The following is a 12,297-nucleotide window of genomic DNA, read 5'->3' as shown; positions in this document are numbered from 1 at the left end:
ATCTATCTATCTATCTATCTATCTATCTATCTATCTATATCTATCTGTATGTCTATCTGATTGCACCTATATCTGCTCCGCCAAACGGACACATTGACGAGAATATCAGTTTTGTACATTCTTTCGTTCTGTTAACTATATTATTTATGATGATGAATTGCACAACATGCCAATATTGCAGAACATATTTCACTTTTCTTTCTGCAAATATGTGTTCATTTGAATTTCTGTTGTAATTTTCGTTTGATTTTTTTTGTTTGTTTCACTGCTGATCGATCAAACGGGTGTTCGTGTAGGCTGTTAATTGTTAGACTTGCTTTGTGAAGCATTCATTTTATTCATGAGAGGCAGTATTGTCATTTTCACTCTCACTTTCACGTGTTTCTTCCATTTGCCGACGGTGTCGCCATTTCTCATTTCACCCGTTTTTGTGCGTACGCCTGGGTCAGAGCTTGCGTGAAGGACTGCACATTTTCCCCTTTTTATAAATATCAATTATTGCGTAGAGAGTGGCGTACGCCTTCTTTTGTGCGTACGCAACGTTTATAAATGAGGCCCCAGCTGTGTACCAGAGGAGATTCTTCCTGAGACAGAGACGAGAGGCAAAATGAGTGATATGATAACAAACAGGAGCATGATCAGGCCAGACTAAGCACCGTGGGAGGAACAACGAGCTTGCGTCGAATGATGATCCAGGTGCTCCTTAAGAAGGCAACGGCGATGATGAGGTAAGCGAAGGTAGCTTGTCACCACCAAAACAGAGCAGGCGGGGGAGGGGGAGAGAAGCTGGCAGAGGTACCATGACAATTTCACAATCAAACCAACAATTCAATCAAAGCAAAAACAAATTAAAGATTCCAATAACAATTACAAAAGCAAAACAAATAATAAAATAAACAATGTTACAATTGAGAAGAAAAAAAATTCCAGATACCAAAACAGAATTGTAAAACAAAATAAGCAGAATAAAAATGAAAAGTATTGGCAAACAAAAGTTATTCCCAGACAATAAATATGGGACATCGCTGATCCTACCTTTTCTGGTTTCCTATTGTGTTCCTTTTTTCAAACATTTCATTTAGATTCCTGGAAACAATTTTTATTTCTAAGTGGTCTAAGGGCAGGGATGCCCAGTTTAGTTTAGTCTTTTTATTTAGTGTAGTTTAGAATTTTCCTGTTGAATTCTATCCATTTACAACTACCGGTACGAAGTCCATTGAGATGACTGTTGTTGTGATTTTGGGCTATACAAATAAAATTTAATTGAATATTGGAAAATACCATTTGGACTTAGGCATGGTATATTTATTTTACTATAACCTAAAAATGACCAAGTTCCATCACAGCGGACAACACACATGATGGCAGCAAAAAATGATCAAGCCGTCTTTCCTGTTGGCTCTCCAGCAGCGGTTGTCTCTTTCGCCGCTCGTGAACTTTCTCCCGACGCCACAGCCGTTATAGACATCCCTGTTACACACAACCGAGTTCGCTTCACAGCTCTTAAATAGTGGAAACCGCAAACATGTTACTCTGAACCCCCACTCACTTCACTGTGAGGAGGGGTCACGCCTTCCTTTTTTTATTTTCAACTGCATGTAAAACATTGATGTATACTTACCTAATAAAGAAATCAAACACATTCATACAAAAATGTCTACCCTGACAGAAATTGGATTCTAACAATTCCAGTCCAAAGACATGTGACCCCACAGTGTGGGAAAATGTCCTAATAATATTGTTTGTACTATTTTAATGTGGGAAAAAACAAAATATGACTGAACTTTGTGAAACTAAAATGTTAATGGATTTGCCATTCATTCTTCTTTACATGTTTGGTTCTTTGTTTCATTTACACTTGATCATTTTTCAAGACATACAAGGAATCTGGAAAACTTCACCTGCACTGAGTCACACTGGTAGAATTTATGGCTAAAGATGTCCTGAATCGATTTTAGATCAGTGAATTGGATTGTTGAAAATGAACCAAAATGGAAAGTAAATTGAATTGACAACCACAAATATCGAACAGAAATTGTATTCTTTTGTGCTATCCTAGGCACTTTACCATTGGGAGTTGGGTCATCTAGACCCACTAGACAGTGCACTGAACCTTTTTTCTTCACTGATTTGTGAACCTCACTGGTGGGAGAACACGTGAATGTAAGGGTGAGGTCATCTAAGATAGCACAAGGGTTATTTCTGTGAATTTCTGCAAAACATTAGTATTCAGATGTTGTAGATAAAAAATAAAATCTGCTTTTTACCCAGTTTGGGAAAGGTCAAATTCATTATTCTCGATGTTTTCATTTCCTTAGTTTTGTGTTGTTGTGGTCTTATAGTCTAGTCCTGAAATGTAAAATAAAACACACAAACTACAAGCAAAGAATGACCAGTTTTTATGTTATTATTCCCTTTAACAAATTTAATTTCTAACATGCTTTGCATAGACAGAAGATTGTGGGATGCCACAGGAAACTCTCACAAAGTGTGAGCTATGAAACACAAATGAAAGTTGGTGTTGCATGAAAAGTGAGATTACGCAGAAGCCGACACTGTGTAAGAAACCACTTGATCAAAGAAGGTCAAGGAAAGGATAAAAGAATTTCTTCGATTGGCAATGAAATGTCAAATTTAAAAACAAAATCTTCAGACACAAAGTAGATATTGATAAAAGAAATGATTACATTTTTAAGTAAGGAATAATTTTTAAAAATAGTTATCTCACTTCCAAATTGAGCTGCAGGTATTTTTTACCTTAGTAAAGAAGCAAATAGGTTTTGTATGGTCTTGTCCCTGTATGTTTCTGAAAGGTAAGAAAAGGTAAAAACTACATCTTAATTTAAAGTAATTTTCAAACAAATAAAGTTGCTTCTTTTTCACAGATCCACCGTAAAGAAGTTTCACATGAAATATCATTCCAGAATCCAGGAGTTTCTCTAATTTCAGCACAGTCTTCCTCTCCGTAACGTTGGCTTCCACCATCACTATCAGGCTGGTTTTTCCCCCAGAACCTGTCAGTCCAGAAAATAAAAGGATCTGATTCAAACAGCATACCGACATACATCCATTTGTATTTCTCATGTAAAAAAAATAGAATTTTCAATATATAGAAATATGTGTAAGTGTGTGTTAATGTTGTGCTTTTTACCCCACTACATAAAAAAGAATTATAATCAAATGCAAGCAGCTAAACCAACCCCCACCTCACTCTGTGTTTTAGTAGCACTGATCCAGACTGAACACTCACTTCAGAGTCAGAGGACTTCCATCTACCCATTTCCAGCTCCCCTCCTGGACTTTGTCAGTCAGTCCAATCCAGACTGGTTGATCTCTGAATTCAAAAAGAAAAGTCTGCAAAAAATGTAAAAAACTGTGTTAAAAGAAAAAATAAATGTATTTTTGCTTTAACTCTTAACACTGTTCAGCAGCCTTTCAACATGTTTTGTAAAAAAAAAAGGGGTGATTTGGGTTGTCTTCACTAAATAATTATATTATTGTTTTTGTTGATGCTGTTTAAGCTCTGTTAAGATGTTGTTTTTTTTTGTATTTTCTTAAAAAAAAAGTAATCCAAAACAGACACAAACTGAAGAAACAAGCACCTTTTCATCCGTGCTGTTTATCACAACCAGATCAGCTTGTCTGGCTTTGCAGGACTTTCTTGCTTCATCCCAGGACTTAGACTCCCCAGAGAAGAAATAACAAGAGGAACCAAATCTGATCCATCCTGATGGACATCGTGGTTTCCCTGGAGAACATTTGAAATGTAAAGCAATTCACAATCAACACATTACTATAAACAAGCAGATTTTATTTCTTTTTCATCTACAGAATCAGAATTTGTGCAAAAGTCACTTTCTGTTCCTCCAACTTGGTGTCAAAAAATGGTTTTAATATCTATCCGATATTTTTATTTGAAGCAGTTGCAACAACATTAGAACCTGGCCTGTTATGTGCTCTAATAATAAATAATGAGGAAGAGTTTGTAAACTTTACCAAAATTACACATCAGGCTTAACAGGCTACAGGTATTATTGCAACCCAATATGGCAAATATAATAAACACTGGCGCCAACCTCAACCACTAGGAGCAATGTGGGGTTTGGTGTCTTCCCCAAGGACACTTCGACAAATGAACAGGCAAGGTGGGAACTAAACCTGCATTCCTCCAATAAGAGGTTGACCGCTCTATCTATGCACTACAGCGTCAAGTTAAATATTTAACGGAACATTAATTTAAAAAAACTTGTCCATCCATCCATCCATCTTCTTCTGCTCATCGACTGGATCGTGGGGGCAGCAGTCTAAGCAGAGATGTTTGGACTTCCCTCTCCAACATCTGAACCAGAAGCCCGAGCCACTTGAACTGACTCCTCCGGATGTGGAGGAGCAGCGGTTCTACTCCGAGCTCTCTGCGGGTGACCGAGCTTCTCACCCTGTCTCTAAGGGAACAACCAGCCACCGTACGGAGGAAGCTTATTTCAGACTCTTGTATTTTCCGAAAGAACGTTGGTTCTTTCTGCCATGACTCAGAGCTCAAGACCATAGGTGAGGATTGAAACGAAGATTGGCTGGTAAATTTAGAGTTTTCCTTTTCTGGTTCAGCTCTTTCTTCCCCACAACAGACCGTGACAGCAAACGCATAACGGCAGATGCTGCTCCAATCTGGCTGTAGATCTCACACTCCGATCTTCCCACACTCCTTAACAAGATCTCAAGATACTTAAACTCCTCTACTGGGTAGGAGCCCTCCACCCAGCCAGAAAGACAAACTACCTGTCTCCGGACAAGGGCCATGTCCTCAGACGTAGCCACACTGTCCCTCATCCCAGTCCCTTCTCACTCTGCAAACCTCCCCAATCCATGCTGGACATCCTGTCTCGATAAAGCCAACAGGACAACATCATCTGCAAAGAGCAGAGAGGAAATCCTGAAGTCCCCAATTCAGACCCTCTGGCCCCTTGCTGCGCCTAAAAATGATGTCCATAAAGACTATGAACAGAACCGGTGATAAAGGTAAGCCCTGTCGGAGTCCAACGTGCACCGGGAACAAGTCAGACTTCCTGCTAGCTACGAGAACCAAACTCCTGCTCCAGCTATACAGAGACCGGACAGCCCTCACTAAGGGTCCCCGCACCCCATACTCCCAGAGCACCCGCCACAAGACACCACGGAGGACGAGGTCAAACACCTTCTCCAAATTCACAAAACACAGAGACTGGAGCAACGAACTCCTACAAAGTAGGGTGTACAGTTGGTCCACATTATCACGTCCAGGGCAGAAACCACATCCCTCCATGTGCCGCTGTCTTTGCCCACGTGGGCATTGATGTCCCTCAGGAGAACAATGAATCTTCACAAAGTAGATTTTTACTTCAGGATTTTCATACTTACTCTGTTTACAGTCCATCAGCTTCTTGGTAGTTTCAGTGAGGTTGGAATTCATCGTCTCAATAACATCATTCAGTTGCTCAGTCAAATTATCTTTGCTGTCAGAAATTTCTGACAATTTTTTTACTGAGTCACCATCTGAAATGAAATCAGGCCCAAAAAAAAGATGTATCAGTGATTCAATCACAGAATGGATGGTGGAACAAGTGCAGTTAGCCAACAGACTATTAGTGGAAAGGTGCACAGAAGAGATAGACATAACTACCCAACAAGCTGATATAAGGTTGTGTTCAGACTTGAAAAGTCTGTTAGTGTTATTATGCCCTAAGATTGTTGTGGTGCCCTTAACATGTGTGAGCGGGCTGGAGGATCGAGAGCGACGTTAACGCACGGTGGGGGCGTGTCAGCGGCTGTGAACGTGGATCAGAGCCGGTTATGGGACGGAAAGTTCTTCTAAAAAGACAATGACATGATGAATGAGGTTGAATGTGAAGCGTATAAAAGCCCCATCATGCAGAACCTCTGCTCGTCATGGAACGGCTCCACTTTGCTCACAACTATGATTGGCAAGCGGTAAATGGGAAAGGTTCATAAAAATGTTTTTAAAAATCAAAACAAAAAAATAACGGCTGATTAGACATTTTCCAAGTAAAGTTCATGTGACAATCAACTTGCGTTACCCCCACGACTCCCGCCGGCATGTAATCCCAAGGACAAAGATGGAGAATTTAGAGCAAATTGAAGTTCCTGAAGAAAATAGTAGGTTTAGAGGCACCTGGGCAGATTTGTTTGCTTTCAACGACTTTAAAATTATGATTAATATGTTATGAGAAATTGGCAAACAACAAAGTCTCAAATGTGGCGAGACATCCTAGAATAAACGCAGCTTTTGCCCAAAAACATTCTGATTCAGATGAGAAAAAAAGTTGTCTGTTGCCAAAAATCTATTGGAGAAGAGGATTAACTGCAGGTTAATTATGACATATTTTGTAGTTTTGTGGCCTGTTGGGAAATAATTCTCATTGGAACCTTTTAAATTACAGAGGATACAAAAAGCGAACTTTAAAAACGAGTGAAATGAAGTCGGGGCTGCACGGTGGCGCAGTGGTTAGCGCTCTTGCCTCACAGCAAGAAGGCCCCTGGTTCAAGTCCCGGCTGGGGGACATGAAAAACACAACATCAATGGGGGACCTTTCTGTGTGGAGTTTGCATGTTCTCCCTGTGCATGCGTGGGTTTTCTCCGGGATCTCCGGCTTCCTCCCACTGTTCAAAAACATGCTTCATAGGTTGATTGGCAACTCTAAATTGTCCATAGGTGTGACTGTGAGAGTGAATGGATGTGTGATTGAGGATATTCTACCCTGCGACAGACTGACGACCAGTCCAGGGCATCCCCTGCCTACGCCCAAGTGGCCGGGATAGGCTCCAGCAACCCCCGTGACCCCGAAAGGGAAAAACGGTCAAGAAGATGAATGAATGAATGAATGAAATGATGTCATTCACTGGAAACAAACTTGACTATTCTGTTTCGAACCAAATCTTATAAACAAAACCACGTTACTAAGGTTTTCTTCAATAATTGGTCAGGAATTAAAAGGGTGGGGGCTAAGATAGATAGATAGATGGATGACTTTATTAATCCCACAATGGGGAAATTTCATTTCTGTGGCAGCAACACGACATTCAGAAATAATCTATATAATATAACATCAATAAAGGACATCACAAATTACACTTGTATTAGATAATTAAAAATATTACTAAAATTATTATGAAAAATTATTATCAAAAATGAGATTCTTATTAAATAAAGAAATAAATATTAAATATTAAATAAATACAGCTGCAAAAGTGTAAAAAACATGCAGTCCAAGCAAAAACACCAGAAATAATGGAAGTCCAAGGCTTTTCAGTCCTTGTTCACTAATTCAAATTTTATATTTCGCTCACCAATTTGGAACATCTGGATCAACGTTAGGTACAACACTTTTTACTCTCTACTTTGGTACGGTGCAGGCATGCTGCAGGGCGGTTACTGAGAAGGGGACGACTAAGATGATATGTTGATAAGTGTTTATGATATACAAATTGTCAGGAAGTGTTAGAAACTATGCGTATCACATTAAAAGTTGTTTTAATGAGCATGCATTCATCTGACCACATTTCAATTAGTTGCTGTTTCTCATTGTTGCTCCGTTACTCTGTTAACACCTCATAATGTTGTGCTTTTGTGGTCTTTTTGGTTCAGTTGTTCCACTCTGAGGACAGAGCGTATTTAGACTGAGGATACTCAGAGCGAAATGAAGCTCAGTCCGATTGGAAACAAACTGAAACCATCTCAAAAGACGAGTCAGAGACCAGGAATCGCTTAGTCATATTCAAACTAAAAATTTGTTCTGGATTATTGGGGTAAACATTAGACTCTGACTCATTTTAAACAAACCAAATGTGTCCAGTCTGAATACACCCTGAGAAATGGGAGGCTAAAGACAGATCTCCATGGAAAACATTTTCAAGAACAGATAAGTTTCATTTTTCTCTTCTGAGCTGACTTTTCAAAAGTCATTAGTGAGACTGACATGTTACATGACTCTTTGTACCACATTTTGTTTGCTCATACGAGGAAGCAATTATTAAATTTAGAAACAGAGATTTACATGTAGTTTCTTTCAAAGTTTGCTTAAGGTCCTGCTATAATAAAAGCTAAAAAATGTCAAACATAAAACAGATCTTCATTTGACCTGTGGCCGTAGCCTGTTCGACAGCTTGTTTGACGAGCTTTTTAGAGAAGTTGTAAAACTGCCAGAAAAAAAGTATGATTTATGCTGTGCTGCCTAATAATGTTACAGGCACCGAGCCCTGTTTTATGCCACAACTAACACTGCTGTATGAGGAAGACTTATTTACATGATCAGATAAAAATGTCAGCTTTGAGCAGCTCCTGTTAAAACATTTTTGCTAGTATCTGCAGCAAAATATTTTGATCTAGTGGGTCAAATAAAGCTCTGAAACGTAAAGAGCATTTACAAACGTTATCTTATATACAACGAGGAAGCAATATAATTAGAATTTGCATGATTAAAGACTGTTCATTGGTTTTTGTGTGTAAATATTACACACAAAAACAAAAACATTAAAAAAAAAATTCTCAAATAAGATTAATGTAAGAGGAATGGCATAAAGCTGATCAATGAAAAATATCAGCTCATTATATTTCACAGAGCTTTAATCTTTAGCATCCATGACAACGCATCCCAGAAAATCATTCTTTTCTTTGCTGTTACACTGAATATTGTCATGAATAGAAGGTAGAAAAAACTGTAGAAATGTATTAAAACTCAGATATTGAAGTGTTCGTGACTTCCTAAAACAATCTTATTTGGCTTCTTTGACCTTGTTGCACAACTGTCCAGTTGACTGGTTCATCAATATTACACTTATGAATCCCACCTCCTCCCTTTAATGCTTTCCTTTGCAATTGTATTTAAATTGTTGTAGTTTATTTTGGCACTTTAAATATAGTGTCCCATACAGTTCCATGTTGTGTTATAATAGTCAATAAAATGTAAACAAAAAAAAAACAGTGAACAAGGTTAATAAAAATTTAATATTAAAGCATTGATGGGCAACTCATAAAGCATCCTATATCAGATCTATTATCTGCACCACTGCAGGAAAATTGTTTTAAGTTTTCAATTCTCCTTTGAATTATGTTTTTGGACTGTGGGAGGAAGCAGAAAACCTGTGTGTGTGCGGGGAGAACATGCAAACTCCACACAGGAAAAAATCCAGCTGGGATTTAACTATTTCAAACAAAAGTGCAAACACCATATTATCATGCAGCCTCCAAATCTACCTCCAATTCTACAACTTAATAAAAATCAAAAAATTAAATCAGATTTTTGACTTTAATGTAAAAGAAAAAATAAACTCATTGTCACATTATGCCTATTGTGAGGTAAATACTCACAGAGGAGGCCAAGAATGACGAGTCCAGCCAGAAGAAGAACACTCAGCATCACCATGAAAGTAATAACACTGAGATAGCATCTCCTGTTGGACTTGATGGAAGCTATAGGGAGAGAATTATAACTGAAATCACAATAGAAAATCATAAAGTGAATTCATTTTGTTTTATCAGTGAGTTCACTCTTACCTGGTGGATTTGATTTGTAAACCTGGCAGACAGGATCTTTAGGTTCAAAATTTTCATAAATGGCTTCCATTATAAAGATGTAAAGTCGAAGAACCTGTGAAGTGTTTAACAGACTTGTATACTGAACAGCTTTTTCTGTCTGAGGTTATTATAGAAGTGATGGGAAGTCAATGTCATGTGACAGTAGTTGCATTGTGACAGGAAGCTCGGGTGAGGTGAAGGTGTGAAAGTGTGGTGGCAAAGAAAGAACATCTACTAAGTTCCGCTTTTACTTTTTTTTTTACTTTCTAACTTCTAAGTGTCCAGCAGCCGAGCAAACAAATAAGAGCTGATTACCAGATTTTACTGTTACAATAGGTAGTTATGAATTTTCCGACACACAAAGACCAAGACATTCTCACCCCAACTCGTCCAATATGGACACATGGTAGGGAGCCCCCTCTGCATCACATATAGCTTTGGGTTAGCTCAACTCGCCGTTTTCCTATGTACTGCCTGCCCCGATTTAATGACTTCAGTAAAGTATGACAGGTTTTGACTTCTGTGAACCCTTCATGACCATGACCAAGTCAGGAGAAAAGTATTTTTATTTTTCCTCATATTGTCAGAGAGCAGCGCTCAATGCCTTGCTTTTAGTTAAAATGGTCCACTTTTTTGGAATATGAAACAGAAATTAAAATCCAGTTAATTTTTGGTTGAAAACTTAACAGCGTTTTGGGATCTTATTTTCAGCACATCGAAAGTTGGGCTCCCCAAAAGCATTAATATATGTGACGTGGAGGGGGGTCCCTGCCGATACGTCCATATGACGAGTTGGAGTGAGAATGTGTTGCCCAGACACCTGCACGGGAAAGCAGATTAAGGGAATCCACCTTCCAAGCATCCTGATGTCAGCCACCCAGACCAGGGCTGGGAGGACCACCACAGTGGCCCCCAGTACTGGATAGGTGGAGGGCTTAGGGGCACATAGAGTGTGAGGCCCAGCCCTCCAGAGAACAGTCCTCTCCCCGGGCCAGGAGGCCCAGAACGGGGCCTTACCCCACGAAGACGTGAACTAGAATGCACCTTGATAAATAAATCATTTTCTTTATTCATGCAATTCACACTTGTTTGTAGAAGATTCTTTGCAAAAAAGATTCAAGTTTCAATCTGAACCGTCTAATTGTTGCTCATCTAAAACAGAAACATTAGAACAGATTTTTTATAGCTGTAAACACAGAAAGGTCTTCTGGTCCGATGTTCATAATTTTGTGTCAATTAAATATAATTTATAACTCCCACTTCTTCTTTTACTGGTTTTGTCTATTTCATGGATGATTTGGAAAACCTTGTCACTCATTTATTCATTTTCTAAACCTTTTTTGTCTCTTTCGGGGCTACGGCGCTGCCGGATCCTATCCCAGCCACTCGTCTCGGATGAAGGCAGAGGACACCCTGGACAATCCATTTAAAACTGGCCATTTAAGATAAGATATGGCTTTGTTGTCACTAACCTCATGTACAATGACATATCAGTCACCATATCAATGTAAAAACTAAAAAAGATGACTATGAACAAAATTATAAACATGTCTGTAATTTGAAAAACAATATGTACAAATAAAAAAATGTAAATTTAAAATTATAAATGTAAAAAATATGTTTGTAATGTGTAAAATGATATGTTTGTTTTTATTGATTTTGATTTTATTGATTTATTTCAAGCATTGTAGTCAAAGCAATAAAGAATTTAGACATATTTATCAAACTCATCACAGAAATGATGAAATGCATAGATAAAAAAGACATAAAATAAAACAAAACAAAAATGTCACTTTAATCACATTTGCTTAATTAAATACAGTGATCATTAACTGAAGTATAAGTAGAGTTTGATTTATTGCTTGAAAAGGAGTGGGAAGAAGCAAGCTTATATAATCCCACCTCTACTGAGTTCATTCATTTGATAGTTTTACAGTGTTTAAATCCGGTTCTGATCAGATAGATTTTCTTGAAGTAACAAAATCCAGTGCCTAGAAATGATTGATGATCTTCAGAAAACATTCATTCATGATTTCAGTAAACGGTAACGGTACCGATATGTAATAATCATTGATTATTATTAGAACACATGATAACACTTCTTCTTCCTCTTTCGGCTTCTCCCATCAGGGGTTGCCACAGCGAAGAAGTCGCATGGTAAACTTGGCAATGTTTTACGCCGGATGCCCTTCCTGACGCAACCTTCTCAAACCGGGCTTGGGACCGGCACAGAGGTAGAGAGGGGAACAGGGAGAAGCCCGGAGTCGAACCCTGGTTTCACGGACAGAAGCTGCCGCAAACCAGCAAGAGCTAAACCGGCTCCCAGAACACATGATAACACTAAACCAGTAATTATTGCTACACATTGCAGATCAAGTAAACAAAATCAATAGCTTATTGATTGTAATTTAAACATTTCAGTAATCATTATTGCACATTACAATGTAACACTCAGTGGTTGTAATTAAAATAGCTTTGATTATTTCACCACAATCAAGTTCACACATGTATATGGAATTATTCAAACACCTGTTGATCCTTGAATCCTCTTATCTTCATATCCTGAAATAAGACTTTCTTTAAACATTTTCTTGAATATTTGAATATTTGAACATTTCTTGAGCTCATTACTTAAACCATTCCAAAGTTTAGTGCCACACACCGACAGACAGAAACTTTTCTTTGTGGTTCTTATCAATTTGATCTTGAAGTTCCTACATCCCCTCAGT

General features: G+C 38.3%; 1 protein-coding gene across 1 annotated transcript; it reads right to left on the bottom strand.

Annotated features, from left to right (window-relative positions):
- Window positions 1-2,382: 2,382 nt before the first annotated feature.
- LOC110017396 (CD209 antigen-like protein C) lies at window positions 2,383-9,981 on the bottom strand. Its single transcript, XM_020713155.2, has 6 exons — window positions 9,548-9,981; window positions 9,362-9,463; window positions 5,395-5,529; window positions 3,603-3,748; window positions 3,251-3,354; window positions 2,383-3,014 (listed from the first exon to the last, which is right to left on the bottom strand). The coding sequence occupies exons 1-6, from the start codon at window positions 9,615-9,617 to the stop codon at window positions 2,855-2,857; spliced, it is 717 nt and encodes a 238-aa protein (XP_020568814.1). The 5' UTR covers window positions 9,618-9,981; the 3' UTR covers window positions 2,383-2,854.
- Between the last annotated feature and the right edge of the window lie 2,316 nt (window positions 9,982-12,297).

Source organism: Oryzias latipes, chromosome 21 (genome assembly GCF_053564925.1).
Source record: "Oryzias latipes strain Hd-rR chromosome 21, Olatipes_Hd-rR_3.1".
Lineage (NCBI taxonomy): Eukaryota > Metazoa > Chordata > Actinopteri > Beloniformes > Adrianichthyidae > Oryzias > Oryzias latipes.
The sequence above is the reverse complement of the archived record's forward strand: the minus strand, read 5'-3'. Positions and strand labels throughout refer to the sequence as shown.

What these genes read in the sequence shown, in the direction of transcription:
- LOC110017396 (XM_020713155.2), bottom strand. Translation starts at nt 9,617, where the DNA reads ATGGAAGCCATTTATGAAAATTTTGAACCTAAAGATCCTGTCTGCCAG. An exon ending in TTACAAATCAAATCCACCAG is followed by an intron (nt 9,464 to 9,547) that starts GTAAGAGTGAAC and finishes CTCTCCCTATAG; the next exon opens with CTTCCATCAAGTCCAACAGG. An exon ending in TAAACAGCACGGATGAAAAG is followed by an intron (nt 3,355 to 3,602) that starts GTGCTTGTTTCT and finishes CATTTTTTGCAG; the next exon opens with ACTTTTCTTTTTGAATTCAG.